This window comes from Maniola hyperantus, chromosome Z (assembly GCF_902806685.2).
Source record: "Maniola hyperantus chromosome Z, iAphHyp1.2, whole genome shotgun sequence".
NCBI classification, from domain to species: Eukaryota; Metazoa; Arthropoda; class Insecta; order Lepidoptera; family Nymphalidae; genus Maniola; species Maniola hyperantus.
In genome coordinates, this window is record NC_048564.1 from 2,340,132 (window position 1) to 2,360,430 (window position 20,299).

The 20,299-nt window shown below is 38.4% G+C and overlaps 1 protein-coding gene across 5 annotated transcripts in view; it reads right to left on the reverse strand.

Moving 5' to 3' along the window:
• fry (Protein furry) overlaps positions 1 to 20,299 on the reverse strand; it is a 133,873-nt gene that overhangs the window by 90,562 nt on the left and 23,012 nt on the right. For all 5 annotated transcript variants that reach the window (XM_069508868.1, XM_069508867.1, XM_069508866.1 and 2 more), the window contains 7 exons: positions 18,354 to 18,521; positions 17,798 to 17,947; positions 17,212 to 17,375; positions 16,515 to 16,672; positions 15,988 to 16,098; positions 15,369 to 15,523; positions 14,377 to 14,537 (listed from right to left, as the gene is read on the reverse strand). In XM_069508868.1, coding sequence (XP_069364969.1) covers positions 14,377 to 14,537; positions 15,369 to 15,523; positions 15,988 to 16,098; positions 16,515 to 16,672; positions 17,212 to 17,375; positions 17,798 to 17,947; positions 18,354 to 18,521 — 1,067 coding nt within the window. The remainder of the gene's footprint in view (positions 1 to 14,376; positions 14,538 to 15,368; positions 15,524 to 15,987; positions 16,099 to 16,514; positions 16,673 to 17,211; positions 17,376 to 17,797; positions 17,948 to 18,353; positions 18,522 to 20,299) is intronic.

Here is a 20,299-nt window from a genome sequence, read left to right on the forward strand (position 1 = left end):
CTACTGCGATCACCAACCCGTCTGCCCAGTGTGGTGATTATGGGCAAACCCTCCCACTGTTCATTTGATTTTGATCGTGATGAATAAAATATTCATCATGATCAACCTATCGCCAGCTCACTACAGAGTCCACCACGCTAGCCAAGTGCGAATTGGCAGACTTTACATACTTTTGAGAACAATGTGGAGAACTGTCATGGATCTTTTTTTGTGCCGTGTGGTGACGGCAGATTAGAATACAGGTGTCACCACCCCTCATCTTCCCGCGGGTTTCGTACGAGGCGACTAAAGGTAAATGACAGAGAACGGGCAGCAGCGTTCTCTGTGCTACTGCTACCACCGTCTACTGCGATCACCAACTCATCTTTTGAGCGTGGTGATTATGGGCAAACCCTCTTTAGTTAGTATAACTCTCATAGCCTGCTCACTACAAAGCACAGATCTCTCAGTATAAGAAGGGTTTGGCCATAGGCCACCACACTGGTCAAGTGCGGATCGGCAGACTTCACACACCTTTGAGAACGTTATGGAGAACTCTCAGGCATACAGGTTTCCTCACAATGTTTTCCTTCCCGTTTTAGAGAGTGATACTTAATTTCTCAAAGGGCATATAACTCCGAAAGTTAGAGGTGCGTGCCCGGAATCGAACCCACGATCTCCCAAATAAGGAGGCAGACGTCGTAACCACTGGGCTATCATAATAGGCTCTTTTATAAAATATCACTTAAATAAAAAGGTGGTAATAATTTTACTTTCACCTTATTGCGCAGGGAAAAATTATGCCATGTCGACCTGTCGCGATCTGTACCTACGCAGCAAATTTTTCATTGGCGAAAATTCATCACATATCATTCATACGCACATTTCTAACGAAATAGATAAAATAAGCCCTTTTAGTCAATAAAAAACAATACTTTGTGTGTAAATTTGAATTTTTGGTTTTGTTTAGTTCTTAGAGATTTAAAAGACTGTTTAGTTTTGTTGAAATTGAGATGAAGCTCTTTAGACTTTTTTATGACATTTTAAATTGTTAATATATGAAATTAATACTTATAATCAAAAATAACTGCACAATACACTAAATAGTATTGTGAAAATTGTAATCAGTAAAAGTTACGTGGTTTCCACAATTATTAAGAAATTTTCTTCAAATCATTTTAAAAAGGTCATATACTGACGATAAAATATGTAATGTAGTGCAATAAAGTACATACATACATAAATGTAAGTGCCTAAATTCACTAAAATTTGTAGTTTTTTCTGACAAGTGCGTCATCACCCTTAGATTGAGGACTATATTTTCGCTACGTACATTCCATCGATGCCCCCGCATTATAGTACTTAAAAAACTCTAGTACATTTAAATAATGATTTTATACGAATCCCCTGAAGGATCGTATCAACATATAAAAATTATTATGAAAAGAGCTATTTTTAAATAAGTTCAAAATATAGGTACTTTTACAATTCACTATCAACTACAATACGAGATAATATATTTTTTTAACATTTAAACAAAGTACAAAAATCATAAAACAATCGTACAAAACTTATAAATTTATCTTCTCTCCGAGCTCGAAATGTTCATACGTATATACGCAGCGATTTTATCGTTACTGAAAATTCAATACACGTTTTTCGTACGCCATTTATGACGACTTTTGGACTTATTTCACAAATTTATTTGGACAATCTACTTTCGGCAGGCACCGAGATATCTCATTGGTTCGACTTTATGCGAATATACTATGAACGGAATACATCAAAACAATATATTATCCTACTCAGATAAATACAACACAATTGTAAAAAAGTTATTTTTCTAACAATATAGTTTATCATAGTAATTTATATTTACTAAATAGATAAAATAAGCCCTTGTAGTCAATTAAAACAATATTATGTGTAAACCTTGAAATTTTAGGTTTTGTTTTGTTTTTAGAGATATAAAAGACTGTTAAGTTTTAGTAGAAGTTTAATCACTATCGACATACGAGATAATATTTTTGTAACAATTATTAACAAAGTACAAAACACATTAAACAGTCGTACAAAACTTTATTGTTATATCAAGAAGGAACCCATCAACCATGGAACATTACTTATCTCATACGCTTAGTCTAAGTTTTTACGTTGCAAATTCGATTGATCGTAATGGAGCATTCGATCACATTGGTGTGAAAGTAAAAAAGCGTTAAACCCTCGACAACGGTCAATCGAATTTGCTATTAAAAACTTAGACCAAGCGTACTGGAGATGGCTGGACTCTACGGACGCTACGGTCATTGGCTACGTCGTAGCACGTGCAAGTGAAGTGTCGGTATATCCAGGATTTGACTTTGTACATTCAATATTATTCAGACATTTGTATAGATTTCTACACGAACACTTCTATTCGAACTGAAATTGTTTGTCACATTATCACACGCAGACTTCAATGAAGCACTATATGCGAATTTTTCGTTACAAAACATTTAACACACGTCATTCGTACGCGTCGCGAACTGCATTTCAGACGTATTTCGAACTTATTCAATCTACGTTCTGCGGGTACGGTGATCTATCTCATTGGTTCGAATTTAACTGATTATGAACAGAATCTTTAAAAAAAATACGTAGATAGATACTACATACTTGTAAAAAAATAAAAAAAATAAAAAAAATCTGTATGAGTGTGCGCGTGCATGCGCAAGCAGATGTGCGGGCACGCATGCGCATTCGTGCATGTGCGTATGTGTGTATCTCACTCCCTGTCTGTGTGTGTGTGTGTGTGTATGCGTGTTGTGTGTGTGTGTGTATGTGTGTGTGCGTGCGTGTGTGTGTGCGTACGTGCGTGCGTTTGTATAATACGTGGATAGAATAAGACAGTGCGTATGTGACTGATTTTTGTACTCCATAACTTCATCAAATCTGAAACTTATTTCCGCGGATAGGGTATAGTGACAGGTAGACGCGTTGACAATGTGTTCACGGATGTAATGGCAGCGGGATGTATGTAATTTCCGGCTTCCGTCTTCCCTGCCCGCTATGGTGTTGGAAACTTCGATAGGCTGCATGATTGAAGAGGCTATGAGGATTGCATTCAAGCGCAAGCCAATATGGTAAAAAAAGTATTACATTTTTTCCCATTGTTGCACTAAACCTTTTATTTTGAAACATGTTAACTGAGAAAATCTCAATCGTTACGTATAAAAATCATTTAATTTAATAGAAAGATGCCAAAACGTATGTAATATTAAAAGCATAAAAATACCTTTTTACTTTGACATAGTTCCGGAACGCTAAATACGGCTAACTTAGATAGAGTGAGGGATTTTTTAAACCCATATCCATTATATGTTAGTACACGACATAGTTCCGGAACGCTAAATACGGCTTACTTAGATGGAGTGAGGCAATTTTATTAAACCCATATCCATTATATGTTAGTACACGACATAGTTCCGGAACGCTAAATACGGCTTACTTAGATGGAGTGAGGCAATTTTATTAAACCCATATTCATTATATGTTTACACACGACATAGTTCCGGAACGCTAAATACGGCTTACTTAGATGGAGTGAAGCAGTTTTATTAAACCCATATCCATTATATGTTTTTACACGATATAGATCCGGAACGCTAAATACGGCTTACTTAGATGGAGTGAAGCAGTTTTATTAAACCCATATCCATTATATGTTTTTACACGATATAGATCCGGAACGCTAAATACGGCTTACTTAGATGGAGTGAGCCAGTTTTATTAAACCCATATCCATTATATGTTTCTACAGAACATAGTCCCGGAACGCTAAAAAAGACTCACTTAGATGGAGTGAGGCAGTTTTATTAAACCCATATCCATTATATGTTTCGACGGAACATAGTTCCGGAACGCTAAATAAGGCGCACTTAGATGGAGTGAGGCAATTTTATTCAACACATATCCATTATATTATGTTTCCACAAGACATAGTACCGGAACGTTTAATCGCTTAGCAACGCTTTAGCTGGTAAAGTAATAACTTTAGCTACGAGTGCTTCGACCCAAAGCATTTCGTGCTTTCACCAGACATCTTGAATTGATATTATGAGTACAAACTTTGCGTAGCACTTGTATTTGGTAATAGTTCGCAACTTCGCACTAATTGGAGCTTATAGGATTATCAAATCAATTATAGGAGTAGTAGGAGCCAATTATAATATTCATGACGCTTTTACTTAACATTGGATACTAAAAACGGCTCGGCTAATTGCATTTAATTGGAGTGTATCCAGTGCTCTCCATGCAAACGAAGTTTGATTCCGATTTGAATATTAACCAATCAAACTCTACGAAATTTTGTAGAGGCGCATCGCACAACATCGAATACAAATAAAAGCTGCAAGTCGGAATTGCACACGAAGGGATCCGTACCATCGTACATAATACTTTGTACTTTCTATTTTTTTTTTTGCTTTGCATGGCGACCATTTTAAGATCTTGGTTTTTTAGTATCTGTATATTATAACAGCAATAAACACATTCTGTGAAAATTTTAACTCTACTTTTTACGGCTACAGCCCACTGATAGGCGGACGGTCGGACAGACGGGCGGACATGTGTTGTAAGATATACGCTCAGCTTTACTATGTAATATTCGCAAACAAAACTAAAATCTACGTTTAAAGAATATTATTTTATATAATTTTTACCGATTTTACAGTGAAATTGTACATAAAATTGCTATAATCTTTAAGATATGTACATAATAATATGTTTATAGACAACTCGCTGAAGCCCTCGACTGCATCGGCATAGATGTAGGCTTTATTTTAAAATTCCCTGGGAACTCAGGTTTTGAAATATAAAAAATATCTTAGGTCGTCGTCTCCAGAACGCAGACTATCTTTGTGCCAAATTTCGTCAATATTGGTTCAGTGATTAAGCCGTGACAACAAACACAGTGTTAGGTACTTTAGAATATAAATAAAATGATATATAGATGACGCCCGCGACTGTCCGCCTGGATTTAGGTTTTTTTAAAAACTCGCGAGAACTTTTTGATTTTCCTCGATAAAAAGTAGCTTATATCCGTTTCCGGGATGCAAGTATATACAATTTCATTTCAAAGTCGTTATAAGCGGATGATCCGTGAACAGACTAATACACTTTCGCACTTATAATACAAAGTAGGTATTAGCATGGAATATGGCTGCATATAATTTAACTATAAGACAATCAGATAGTTCCGAGTACAACTCTCAGTTACATAACACACGAAGGAAACTGTACATTTTACTAAAAAGCGTAGGTAAATTCTAAAGGAGCGTTCCTAGTCAATACAAGATTGGAGTAACTGCAGATGGAGAGCTGGGAAGCCACAGGCACTTTTTGTTTCTACCCTCGAACCTCTCTGCACTTCAGGAGACTAGGACGTACAGTAGTTTAATTAGTTGAATAACTCTTCTGAGTTATAGTGTTAATAACACAAAATATAAAATTAGTATAATATGTACCTTATAAGTTATCCCTTCGATCAATAATATTCTAGATAAATAGAAGGTCGTCAAAAACTATCCGTGAAAAATTAGTTCTCACCCACGATTGAGGACCGTAGTTTGCTTGTACAATCTTAAATTTATAAAATAAAAAGGTGAGTGACTGACTGACTGATTGATCTATCAACGCACAGTTCAAACTACTAGACGGATCGTGCTGAAATTTGGCATGCAGATAGCTATAATGACGTAGACATCTGCTAAGACAGGAATTTTTAAAATCGAACCCCTAGGGGGGTGAAATAGCGAGCTTAAGCTAGTAAACCAATATGACAAATTAATTTTTCTTATTTCTGCTATAAAAAAGAACTATAATATACAATCCTGAAGCGGACATTTTTTCAATTAAATCTTGAATGAGACCTGTATGTTTAGTAAATTATTGATCAAAGATTAATCCAGTTGATAAGATTCCTTTTTATCAGTAGATAGTTTATTTGTAGTTTACTTGGATATTATGAACTTATCTTAATGAATGTTATATTACCATGGTTATTTAGGTATAATAGTTTAAAACAATCTCATATGGGGCTGTGATATGATTAGTTGTACAGTGCAGTAGTATTCTTGTAAATAAGTTAGTTGTAATCTTATTTCTAAAGCATAATGCGCTCTCAATCGGAACCATATAACACTAAAGGATTCGAAAGAGGCGTAAAAGCCGCAACAGCATCGTTATCGCAGGCTTCAAACCTTAGAGGCATATATTATTAACAACTACATGATGCCCGCGACTTCGTCCGCGTAGATTACGGTTATTATAAATCCTGATTTAGAAATCCTAATGAACTCTGATTTTTCGGGATATAAAGTTGCGTATGTCCTCCCCGGGGCGTGAGCTATCTCTGTACCAAATTTCATTAAAATCGGTTAAACTGTTTGACCGTGAAAAGCTAGCAGACAGACAGACAGACAGACAGATGACAAAAAGACACACTTTCGCATTTATTAGGAAACATAACATTAGTAAATTAGTAATTAGTATGGATAATGCGAATATTCTCTTTTATTGCTATGCGATTTCAGTATAAGCGAGAGACAGCCTCTCAATGGTTACTCTGAAAGAATGTAGTCAAATCTCTGCATTTCTCTGTATGTATTACAACTATTAGAAAAAGAAACTGCGAAAATGAGTTACTGCTTTTTTGCAGTTGTTTAATTTTCTTCAGAAAATTACTAAGTTCATTGACATATGTCACTCAGGAATAACGAAGCTTTCTACCAGTAGTAATACCCCCTTATGGGATCACTTTGTTGTCTGTCTGTCTATTTGGTCTATTTGTCTGTCAAAACTCTTTTCTCCATATCTTAAAAAGAAAAAAGGAATCCTTATAGGATCACTTTCTTTGTGATTGATCACTTTGTTGTCTGCTTTTGTGTCAAGACCTTTTTCTCAGGAACGCGTGGAACTATTAAGTTAAAGTTAATATGAAATACCTAGTCCGGTCCACGATCCTTTGGAGGTGTTAAAATCAAACTTCTAAGTTTTTTTAAATCATTTTAGAAACATGCTTGACTACAGTCACACCTGATGGAAAGTGATGTGTGGCCTAAGACGGGACGCGTTTACCTAAAAGATGTCAATTCACTCTAGTCAACACAATCAAAGATACGACTCTTTATTCCGAATATGTTGACACTCGCAAGGGTATCAAAACCTAAAGGATCTAGAATCATGAAATTAGGCAAGAAGCACCATTACAAGCAAAGGGGAAACCAGAAAATTATAAGTAGTTATATCACATTAATATTTGTGAGATATTTTAAACAACAAAATAATATACATACATATCAAATAGTAGATTAATAAATTTAAAACAAGTCATAACATTATATTCTAGTTATAGTACGTGACAGGTCGAGATTGCAATCGGGGAAGCCACGTACAACCGCACGTCACCCGTACTATAGCACTCCATAATCTTTTTATCAGACACACGAAAAGTTCTTCTGAAAAAGTGATTTATTTTCGTTAATACAAAATCTGCATTACTACTCCTCGGAAGCGTGTAGTTGCTTAAAGGCAAATATGCATAGACTTATTATATGCCAAGCTTTTTAGTCGCTTTTAGATAAAATTCATGTCGCTTCCGCCGATCCCAACATATCCAGGACTTTAGCAAGTAAGAAAATAGTAGCAAAGTAAGGACTAGCATAAGCAAGGAGTAGTAAAACAGGAAGTTACTTTCCGTTCAGACGCGTCACAAACTGACGCGAGGGAATCAAAGGCGCTTTATTAGTCATAGATTATATAATAATAATAATTAATTACGATTTCATTCAAATATTAAGATATTCAAGATTTCAACAAATATTAAGATTTCAAATAGATGTCGTATCGATGTTAGTGTAGAATAATCATTCAACAAACAATCAATAAATCATTTATAAAAAAGTAATAAAAAGTTCATAAAAAGTAGCCTATGTGTTAATCCAGGGTATAATCTATCTCCATTCCAAATTTCATCCAAATCCGTTTAGCCGTTTTTGCGTGATTGAGTAACAAACATCCAAACATCCACACTTTCACATTTATAATATTGTTAGGATTAGGACTAGAATCTAGATGATGCCCGTGACTTCGTCCGCGTGGATTTAGGTTTTTTTAATCCCATGGGAACTCTTTGATTTTCCAGGAAAGTCCCAAGAATCCCATGTCCTTCCCCGGGACATAAGCTAACTCTTCACTAAATTTCATCAAAATCGGTTATACTGTTGGGCCGTGAAAAGCCATGAAAGCTAGCAGAAAGACAGATAGATAGACAGACACTTTCGCATTTATAATATTAAGTAAAGAAGTATGAATAATCATGTCCATCTGTGTATAATTTTGATAAGTTACCTATTGCTATAATCATGTCGATTTGTGTATAATTTTGATAAATAATCTAATTCTATAATCATGTCGATTTATGTATAATTTTGATAAGTTGCCTAATGCTATATAATCATGTAGATTTGTGTAACATTTTGATAAGTTACCTATTGCTATAATCATGTCGATTTGTCTATAATTTTGATAAGGTACCTATTGCGATAATCATGTCGATTTGTGTATAATTTTTATATACCGCCACTTAAATATGACTGTTTTAATTAATAACAAAATTCTCAGTCAAAAAATGATGTTTTTAGGATTAAAAGGAAAAAGAAACCCTTACAGGATCACGTTGTTGTCTGTCTGTCTGTTTGTTTGTCTGTCTGTCGGTCTATCTGTCAAAACCTTTTTCTTAGGAGCGCGTGGAAGTATATCAAATTATTATGAAATACCTAGTCTGGTCCACAAATCCTTGGAGCTGATTGGAAAAATCAAACCTCTTAGTTTTTTAAATTCATTTTAGGCACATGCTTGCATTGTATGCATCACACCTGATGGAAAGTGATTTATGACCTAAGATGGGACGCGTTTACCTAGAAGATGTCTATTCACTCTTGTCAGCACAATTAAAAGATACGGCCCCTTTTGCCGCATTTTTGACACTCGCAAGTTGACTGTTTTAATTTGACCCTAAAGTGATAATAAGCCACCAAATATTTACAAAAATTTTATTCGATCGATAAGTGCAATAAAAACGCATTTAAATTTTGCATTTCTAATTTCACCGCGAATATTCTTGACCGTGCGGTCCCGGTTTAAGAATGTGACCGCTCCATGTCTTCCCGTGGATGTCGTAGAAGGCGACTAAGGGATTAACCGAGTAGTGGCGGTTCTAACGTATTTCCACCAAACAAAAGCGTTACCAAAGAGGGTTAGCGTCAGGCAGGCGGGCGGCTGCAAAACATCTTGCCAAATCCCTACAACATGACTAAATAGGAGGGGATTTTAACAGTCATGTAGGAAGAACGAATGAAAATTTTGAAAGAGTGCATGGGAGTTGGGGTTTTGGGACTCGAAACAGGGAGGGAGAAACATTACTGCAATCGGCATTTGCCTTTGACATGGCCATAGTAAATACATGTTTTGAGAAACGAGACCAGCATTTAATTACTTACCAACGTGGCAACCACAGATCACAAATAGACTATTTTCTAATTAGTAGGAAAAATCTTAGCACAGTGAAGGACACATGGACTTTTACTAATAGAAATTAAAGTAAAGGTTCAAACCATCAAGTCCAAGCCTAAAACCCTGCCAAAAATAAAATGGTACATGATAGAAAAAGAGGAGTGCGCGAAAGAATTTCAAAGACGAGTGGTAGATAAACTGATTGAAATGGATGGTGGTTTTCAAAAGAAATCGGCGAATGAGTGCTGGAATGAAATGGCTTCATTAATGAGGAGTGTGGCGATGGATGTTTTTGGTGAGACGAAAAATAGAAGACGGATTGACAAAGACACCTGTTGGTGGAGTGAGGACGTACAAAAAGTTCTGAAAGAAAAAAAGGATGCCTTTAAAGAGTGGAAAGGAGTGAGTGATAGTTACGTAATTATGAAACAGAATAAAAGGGAAGTTTATATGGGGCGTAAAAAGAAAGGTAAGAGAGCTGTCGGTATCGCAAGCGGAAAGGCACAAGAAAAATTGTATAGGTCTCTTGAAAGCCCCCAAGGCCAAAAAGATTTATACCGACTAGCAAGAGCGAGAGAAAAGAATGCAAGGGATATTATTCACATCAAATGCATAAAAGATAGTAAAAAGAAAGTTTTAATAAATGAAGAGGACATAAAAGACCGCTGGAGATAATATTTTAGAAAGTTAATGATTGAAGAGAATGAGTGGAGTGGAGAGTTAGATAATGTACCAACTAACTTGGGTGTAGGAAAACAGGTGAGTATACTATCTTGTTTATACAGTTTTGGATTTTTTCTCGCTTGGTGTAAAATACCCTATTGGAGGATCCCCTTGGGAAAGGTTTCTCTATAAAAAGCTGCAAGAGATACAATCAAAATTCTGTGACCTAACGAGTTAATGCCGTCAGTAAATAACACATTCTTATGGCTGCAAACAGCGAAGTGGAAGGTAACGGAAAACCACCACAACTTTTTCACAGGAAAATCATTATGGCTGAAGACAACATGCCAAAACGCTTGGCGATTGAGGGTGAGGTGGTAGTCTGTGTAATAGAGATAAACTATTAAAAAAAATTAAATAACTTAGCGTTATATTCCAAAGTTAATGCTTTAGCATATAATCGTTGTAATTCAAAATGCATAGTGAGCCCTGCATAGTGAAGTACAACGTCTAACATAGGTAAAGTATGATAAATAAGATTACTTTTAAAACAACTTCTAATTACTATAAACAAATAAAAAAAAATATCATGTTATTAATATTTAATCAATGGTTTTTGCTACTCAGCATATGATACTATTTTTCGGAAGCGAGTAGTCGCTTAGAAGCAAAAATGACAAGCTTTTTAGTCGCTTTTAGATAAAACAGAACTTTTAGATTAGATTAGATTTAGACAAAACTTTTAGATTCAAATATATCTAGGACATTAGCAAGTCAGATTAACATATTAGCATATTAGATTAATTCAATTATTAGATCAATATATGTAGTAGATATAGTAGTAAAGTAGTAATAGATATTGGTTTTTTATTATTCTCGAACTAGAAAAACAGAACTTGATATTAAAAGTTACTATGGAAAAAGAAAAAATCTCTAAGACCAAAGATTTGTATTTAACATATTAGCATATTAGATTAATTATATTATTCTTAGGATCAATATATGTAGTAGATATAGTAGTAGAGTAGTAATAGATGGAATAAATGATGGAATAAATTGGTTTTTTATTATTCTCGAACTAGAAAATCAGAACTTGATATTAATATCTACTATGGAAAAAGAAAAATCTCGAAAACCAAAGATTTGTATTTTAGAAGCCCTCATGATTTAAAACGCAAATCTAAAATAACTTAACTTAGCCATAGTTCACTCTGGCTTAGCTTACTTTTTTTAGGGTTCCGTACCTCAAAAGTAAGAAAGGAACCCTTATAGGTTCACTTTGTTGTCTGTCAGTATGTCTGCCTGTCGTGTCTGCCAAGAAACTAGTCTGACTCTGAGTTGACTGTTTTTTAAAATGAGTATGCTGTCCATAACAGGCGATTAGAAGTGAATAGATTTTTTTAAATTCAAATAAACTCTTTCAAAGCTCTCTAATCATCAAGTTCATCTATCGTTCTGATTTAATACTGCCGTAAAGCAACCCCGTTTGCAGTACAGAAAATGCAAAAAAATTGGATTAACTGGATAAGCACACATTTCGGCGGTAAAATTTAGTTCTGGTTATGGTTAAACTTTGACCGTCACTAAAAACAAAATAGGTTGCACAAGTCAAGCTGTGTCGAATTTGAACCAAAATATTACCTTTGACCTGGGTCATATATTGACTTGTGCAGCCCGCTTTGCTTTTTGTTGGTAGACAAAGTTCAACGATAACCGTAAAATAGCTTTAGCCGCCAGTTACACAACAGGAACTTCGAAGATATAACGCGTAAAATCTAACTCTTCCATCGACATTTTGTGTCAAACTTCATGTCCTTATTTTAAGTGAATCGTACTTTTTAGATGACAGTTGACCCATAGAGTTAAAATAGCGCGTGAGGAGTCATTTTTTACGGACTATAAAAAAATATAGCAGAAAACTCAGAAAACAAAACACGGCATTTATTTTTTAGGAATAAAAAAAGTACTTGTGAGGATGTTTTATTTATCATTCGTTAAATACAATCTTTTGTTACAATCAATTTTTTGTTTCTTAATTATCGTTGGACAACATGAGTTACTTTACGCGGCAGAAAGTAATGAACATCGGCCATTAGAATGACATTTCAGCTTTGTAGAGCCTTGTCTATGTCAATCTATGTGAAGTTTTGTCGGTCTCAACTAAAGAGACAATGCTCTACAAATCTGCTATCTCCTTCTAAAGGTCAATGTACATTACTTTGTCCCACGTACTATATTTGGTTTTATACTCTTTTCGAAATACCATGATACAGTTCAAAGTTGACAGTCATAGCGGTCCTAACTGAATCTATACCCTATCTGCGGAACGAAGTTAGTATAGCACTCTCTCTGTTTGGCTCATTATCAGCATGGGATAACGTAACAGAGAGAGTACTATACTAAATTATCCGCAGCATGAAGTTAGTATAGCGCTCTCTGTTTTTGTATGAGATTAGGTAGAGAGAGCGCTATACTAACTACATTCCACGGATAGGGTATAATCAGTATTTTTTTAGTATCGAGAAAGTTAAGGACTAAGAAATCAATTTTTATTTAATCGATTTAATTGGCCGTCGATGTATTGTCTATTAGGTATGTAATGTCAGTCTCTATGGGTAAACATTCTGATCCCCGCGTCAAGTAGCTAAAAAATATTTTTAGCGGAGACTTTTTTATTAAAAACTAATAGATTTACTAACACATTATTGTGGCTAATTCCTTTGTACACAATCTCTAAACTAAACTAAAATATCACGTCTAAATCTATTGCTATCCCTTTCATAATGTTGCTTGCGGAAAAGGAAAGCACTAGATTTAGACCTGTTAATTTAGTTTAGTTTAGAGATTGTGTACTAGAGAATCGGCCCCATTGTTTCGATTTCTACAGGCACTACATATTACTTGTACTACTGCCATTGCTAGGAATTGTAGCTATGCGCGAAACGGAAAACTGGGACCTGTCACTATACCATGGTATATTGAAAATAGAATAAAAAATTACACATCAAAGAAAACTTTGTACGAAGACAATTACTTACTTTCTACTAAGACAAATTAACACTTTGTAGTGGATTAATTATTATCCTCAACACCTTAACAGCTCATAGAACCTACTCTAATCCTATCAAAAAAGTCAACATTTGAAAATTTCAAAAAGTCTTTAGTAGTTCTCGCCTTTAGCAAATTTTGGGTGCCAATACCTACTAGCACTAAACTTAAGATTCGCACGCTGCTAAAAAGTTCAGATCAATGCTACAAAATTCCTTCAAGGTAAGTAATTTCTAGTACATCGTCTCATTACGCAACTTTCGTAAACGTCGTATATCTAAAGCAAGGAGTTGGCGTGAGCAAAGGTAACTTACGCACGTAATCTATGTAATGTTTTGAAAAAATATTTTGCTGAAAACCTTTAGATCAGAGATAAATCTAGCGAGAATCGTATCGTATTGTACCGGGCATCCAATAAAGTAAGAGAGCTGTCCAAAACGGGGGGAGAGGCGGCATTACTAAGGCCAAAATCCGCCCTTGTTCCTTGTTTACATTATACTCGCTGCCTACGACTGACCGTTGTAATTTTTATGTTCCTACTAGCTGCCCCGGCGAACTTCGTACCGCCTAACAGTCGATCCTTTTTCAGGATTTTTTTTAAATTTTTCTCTCCGTAAGACCCATTCCCGTACTTCAAGGAATATTATGAAAAAAGAATTAGCGAAATCAGTTCAGCTGTTCTCGAGATTTGCGATCAGCAACACATACAACGATTATATTCATTTAGTTAAAGTACAGTTAATAGATTTACCTTTTATTCGGTCTATTCCTTTTTAGCAACTGTCACTTTTCTTATTGTATTTGATGAGTATTAAGCTAATAAAATAAAAGGAAAAGGTGACTTGACTGACTGACTGATCTATCAACGCACAGCTCTAACTAATGGACGGATCGGGCTGAAATTTGGCATGCAGATAGCTATTATGACGTAGGCATCCGCTAAGAAAGGATTTTTGAAAATTCAACCCCTAAGGGGGTGAAATAGGGGTTTGAAATTTGTGTAGTCCACGCGAACGAAGTCGCGAGCATAAGCTAGTGCTACTAAAAAGCAAAAATGATGTTGGAGGTCGGAGCGCGCTTCCGTTAGATTTGTCCCTCGAAAAAACAAAATAAAGAAAGGAATGTTTCACTCACTGGAGTCGTCTTCACTGGGCAAGGGGCCCACGCTGCCGAAGAAGCGCTTGTCCAGCAGTTGCAGCAGCTGCAGCGCGCTTTCGTGCACCGGCGCGCGCGGGCAGCCCGTGCACATCAGCGTCACATTGATGATGGCCGTGTAGTGGTCGCACGGGTACTCCCTGCAACAGACGCCCGGTTATAGCCCGTACCGATAAAGAAACCAATCGAAACGAAGCGGCGCTAATACTGAATTTCACATACTGCACGATTACTTCAAGAATGCAGTCCACGACCTTTACTAAGTGACGTCACAGACACGAAAACTTGTACAGTTGAAAAAAAGATGAAGTACCTATTACAGGCTAACCCGCTTCCATCTTAGACTGTATCATCTCTTATCACCGCTTAGATCGCAATCAAAGGCTAATTTGAAACTAAATAAAAAAGATGTATACAGTTTGGACTTTACCTGGCATCACGCACAGACGCCTAAAGTGTCGGACACCCCCGATCGCCAAGCTTAGGCAGTTGCTTAGCATAAAGAGCCATCAAGCAAGTACCGAACGGGCACCCTCGCACGTTTCGGCCCCTATAACCGCGAGGTTAGTGGGCCTAAGGGTGGTGGTGAGTTGTCCCCCGCCTTGTACAATTTTGGTTGAATTATCTGTACCTGGCACTGAATATGGTAGCAAGGGCCATGAAGCAGCCGTCCGCCACGCGCTCAGGCCCTATGAAGCACTCGTCCACCATCCAGTCCAGCAATGGACCGATGTCCGGGTTGCAGTCCAGCAGCAGCACTATCGTGTGGCGAGCCAGCCCGTATATAGTGTTGATGCTCACCTGGCACTGAATATGGTAGCAAGGGCCATGAAGCAGCCGTCCGCCACGCGCTCTGGCCCCATGAAGCACTCGTCCACCATCCAGTCCAGCAATGGACCGATGTCCGGGTTGCAGTCCAGCAGCAGCACTATCGTGTGGCGAGCCAGCCCGTATATAGTGTTGGTGCTCACCTGGCACTGAATATGGTAGCAAGGGCCATGAAGCAGCCGTCCGCCACGCGCTCGGGCCCCGTGAAGCACTTGTCCACCGTCCAGTCCAGTAACGGACCGATGTCCGGGTTGCAGTCCAGCAGCAGCACTATTGTCTGGCGAGCCAGCTCGTATATCTACGACAAAAGTTGAATGTTGTTTGGTGTTTGGACAACTTTAACCTATACATATGGTTTACGTTTGTACCATGTTATCAGATAAATCAATAATAGCTTTGTCACTTGATTGACAATTTAATGGCGGTCTCAAAACAGTTGTTCTGGCTGGCGGCTATTTTAAATACATATGAAAATAGCTTCTTCCATCCAATAAAAACTAAGTTACACTCAAGTGCGTCTAAAGAAGTTTTATTTTAAAAGAAAATAATAGGAATAACGGGTTAGGGTGTACACTAAATACATCCTCATCCATCCGTAGACCACATATAAGTCTTTTACACGGACCCTTTACAAAGACCTATATGTAGACCTATATGTTTTTGTGGCATGTTAGTAATCATAAATACTATCACCTGTCATCGTTTTTGCCAACGTTCTAATTACACCATGTACTGTCTGTTTGTGTCAACTGTGATGGTCACCTTATCATTGGTGGAGCAGAGCATCTCGCTGAGCCACGGGTACAGCGAGCCGTCCTCAGCCAGCGCGGCCGGCGCGAAGCACGGTCCGCAGCACACCAGCGCGCTCATCGCCTGCCCACAAAACAACATTATAGTATTTATATACTAAGGCCATTACGAACGTGCGAACTGGATCATACATCATTACGGTCGAGGGTTGATAGAATGCCGCAGAAGTCGCAATCGATAAAGGGATGCCGTTCGGACGCAGGTAAAAAGTATGTGCGCTTTTAACCTCTCATCAACTATCGACAGATCCTTTCGTTGCTGTTACACACAACACCAGAGCATCGGGTTCCAGTTCCATAAGACCTGTAAGTGCGAGCGAGAAGTCCGATAAAAATGATTCATGATCCAGTTCGCACGTTCGTAATGACCGTACTTAGTTTTTGCATTTCACGAGGGCGATATCTCTAGCATCCAAAACAAAATTGAACTATACCGTTAATGTTGTTATTGTTAAGTATAATGTTACATAACGAGAATACCTTGAGCGCAGCCAGGTTGAGTCGGTCGTCGATCTCGGGCGCCTGCGGCTGCGGCACCAGGGTGCCGAGGTGCTTGCCCAGCGGCCCGCACCAACCCGCGAACAGGCCGAACAGGCTCTTGCACAACTCCCGCTTTAGGAGGGTCCCGTACATTTCCACTGGTGAGAAAACAATTAAGTACTTGTAGTTAACGACAGGTCAAGATGGCAATCGGAGTGGGGACACCCCGACACCCCCACAGCCTGGGGGTGTCGTGGTGGGTGTGTTCTGCTAACCCTGAGAATTACTTTTCTTTAGATATTGTTAGTCGTAGGATTGCAGTCAAACGCAAGCCTATAAAGTTAAAAAAAAGGTTTCTGTAAAAGTAGTCCTAGTGGGTAGGACGACGTCCGCCCCCTTTTTGGAAAGTCGGGGGTTCGAACCCGGGCGCGCGCCTCAAACTTTTCAGAGTTATGCGCGTTTTAAGAAATTAAATATCACTCGCTTTGACAGTGAAGGGAAAGATCGTAAGGAAACCTGCATACCTGAGAGTTTCCCATAATGTTCTCAAAGGTTCCTGTAAATTCGCACTTGGCCAGCGTTGTGGACCATGGCTACCTCCCCCTCTTACTGAGAAGACACCCAAGATCTGTATTGAGCCGGTGATGAGTTGATCATGATGATGATGAGAATTAGGAAGATGGAGAAATTGACTCACGCGGGAAGCTCTTGATGAGCTCAGTGACGAAATCCGCGAACGTGAGCCGCTGCTCGCGAGCCGCGGGCGCGTCCTTCTCGCCCTCCACCTCCAGACATTGTCGCACGCCGTCCAGGTACTCGGCGATGCTGGAGTGAAGCCCGCCGCCTTCCAGGGCGTACGAACTGTACACGAACATTACGTGTTACCCCCGTCCCCACATGTCGTTTGTCAGACCTGGATTTTAATCTTATGTACCAGTGGCAGATCATATGACTATTCACACTTATCGGATACCAATTTTGTGTCAAAATTGAGATCCGGACCCGACAAACTGCAAGTGGGAACGGGGTGTTAGTGATCGGACGGAATATAAACCAACTAGATGACCCGCCCCGACTTCGCTTGATTCTTTCGGAGTTAGATGATGCAGTCAAAGGTGGGAGTACGCTTCTTTTCAAGGTTCCAATATTATGGCTAGCGGGAGAAACAGAAGCCCGAAGGGCAGCGCGTATTAGAAACGAGGAAGCAAATCGCTTGGTACGAGTCCGTGGGATTTCGGCTATATAGGGGTGCAGACCTTAATATGGAGTAGGTCTGAAGGTACCTGGTGGCGAAGGTCTTCCTCTGCGCAATGAAGAGCAACATTTTGTTGAGATGCAGACGGAGCGCGTCACGGCGTCGCCGGCGCCGCATGTTCTCCTGCTTTCGGTCCACGGCTTCGCGGAGCAATGGCACTAGTTCTTCGAAGAGATCCCTGCCGACAACGACGCTTCATGTCAATAGGGTATTTTACACCAAGCGAGGAAAATCTAAAAATGTATGAACAATATAGTATTTTACCAATAAACAATCGAAAATTTTACTTGCAGTTCATAAAATTGTATAATGAATTTCATAATTAATTTTAAAGATTTCACTTTTTTATGTTTTTTCTTCAGTTGAAATCATATTCGTGAAATCCACATCCGCTGCTAGTTTTAAGTTTGCTAACAATTTTAAACTGTTCATTTAACTAAAAAAAGTATGTACGTCAAATTACGTCAAATGTTTATACGTCACATCTATGTATTTCATGCAAGCTCTCTTACTAAGCGAGCGTTTTGACGTTTGATAAAAAGTTGCCGACTTGACTAGTAGGCACCATCCCTATTAGAGCTTACTTGAGCGCGTCCGGGTTGATATGTCCGCACGCAGCGACGGCCGCATCTCGCACTTCAGGCACTTCGCACCGCGCGAGCGGCACGGCGAGCTTGTGCAGCGAGCCGGGCGCCGCCACCGCGCCGCGCGCCTCGCCCCCGCTCCTCTCACTCAGCGAATCCGGAGACGAGCTATGTCAACACCACACGAGTTCGTACTGTACCAGTTCCAGCAGTTCCCAAATCGAAGGCTTCAAGTCATAGAGGCGTATTCGCAGTACCGGGGCTCCGCACCATCGTACAAGAAGTCTCAAACCAGTATGGTAACAATTCATCACTCCAACAACTGTACAACACTACAAGTTAAAGACGGACAGCTAAGATGGACAGACAGATAGACAGACAAGGAAGTGACCCTATCCTGATAAAGGTTACCTTTTCCTTTTGAAGTACGGAACCGGTACGGATAGTATCTTATAACTGCCCAAATAGAGGCATTAGAGTCAAGTCAAATATTTTTTATATTCATAAATCAATTGTAACACCATGAAAAAATCATTTCGCAATCATTTCGGGAAAACAACTATTACAATTTCAGCGTGTGTATGTATGCAGTATCAATGCATACAACAAAATGCTGAGCTGGAACCTTTTTTCGGGTTGTGCCACACATGACACAGTTTGTTGCAGTGCTTCTTCTGCTCGAGGCTCAAGTGTAGGAAGCGCCACGAGAACCAACTCTTAGTTGTAAGATGTAATGTGTGGCAAGATTTCAAAAATAAACGTTTTTCTTTATTTTCTAAAATTATCTATGCTCCCTCTAGGAAATTGCACGATAATTCCTATGATGCATAATAAAAATAAATAATATCTGTTTTAGAATGCACAGGTGAAGCCCTTGAAAATTGAAAATACTAATTATTAGTTCATGACCACAATTTTTTTTTGTGTGATGTAACCACAAATTCACGGTTTTCAGATTTTTCCCCGAATGCCTGCTATAAGACCTACCTACCTGCCAAATTGATTGATTGATGATGACTTTAGGTCAACGGGAAGTACTCTGTAGGTTTGGTGACAGACCGACAGACAGACAGACAACAAAGTGATCCTATAAGGGTTCCGTTTTTCCTTTTGAGGTACGGAACCCTAAAAAGCCCTCCCGCAAGTACTGGAATCGAATACCATTGAACAAGAAAAATACCATTTGTTTAAATACGCCCCTATGGTTTGAAACCTGAAAAATAGAACGACAATAGCGATAGTGAAGTGTGAGAAAACCAAAATAAACATACAACAAAAAATTGCATAATATAGAGCTTCCGATATCAAAGTGAGTTTACGGTATATAAAAGTTACAGTTAAAGTGTAAAAATTACTATGGCAAATTAATAAAACGAAGATAAGTACAGTCCTCGTCACGTAATTTGGAACTGGGCAGGTGTTATCTAAATATATAAAAGGAAAAGGTGACTGACTGACTGACTAATCGGATCTACTGGACGGATCAGGCTGAAATTTGGCATGCAGATAGCTATTATGATGTAGGCATCCGCTAAGAAAGGATTTTTGAAAATTCAACCCCTGAGGGGATGAAATAGGGGTTTGAAATTTGTGTAGTCCACGCGGACGAAGTCGCGACCATAAGCTAATTTTAATAATAATCTTACACGTGTGTCTACAAGCAATAAAACTTGCAGAAGTTAGCTCTGGTAAGTACTTGCACGATAATTGTCCTTGGTTTCAGTAACTAAAACTTGCAAAAATTTAAGTTATCATCATCATCCACCACGTGACGATCATCGTCATTGTTTTCCATGAGGCATGATTGTTGTCAGGCGCAAGCCTAAAGTATTCTAATCACGACACTGCGGCAGGGCCGATTTAGGAGGCAGCTAGATTGGAGCAATCTAGGGTGGTCCCTACATATGGGTCTGCCGCTCAGTGAGATATCGGATGCATATATCTGC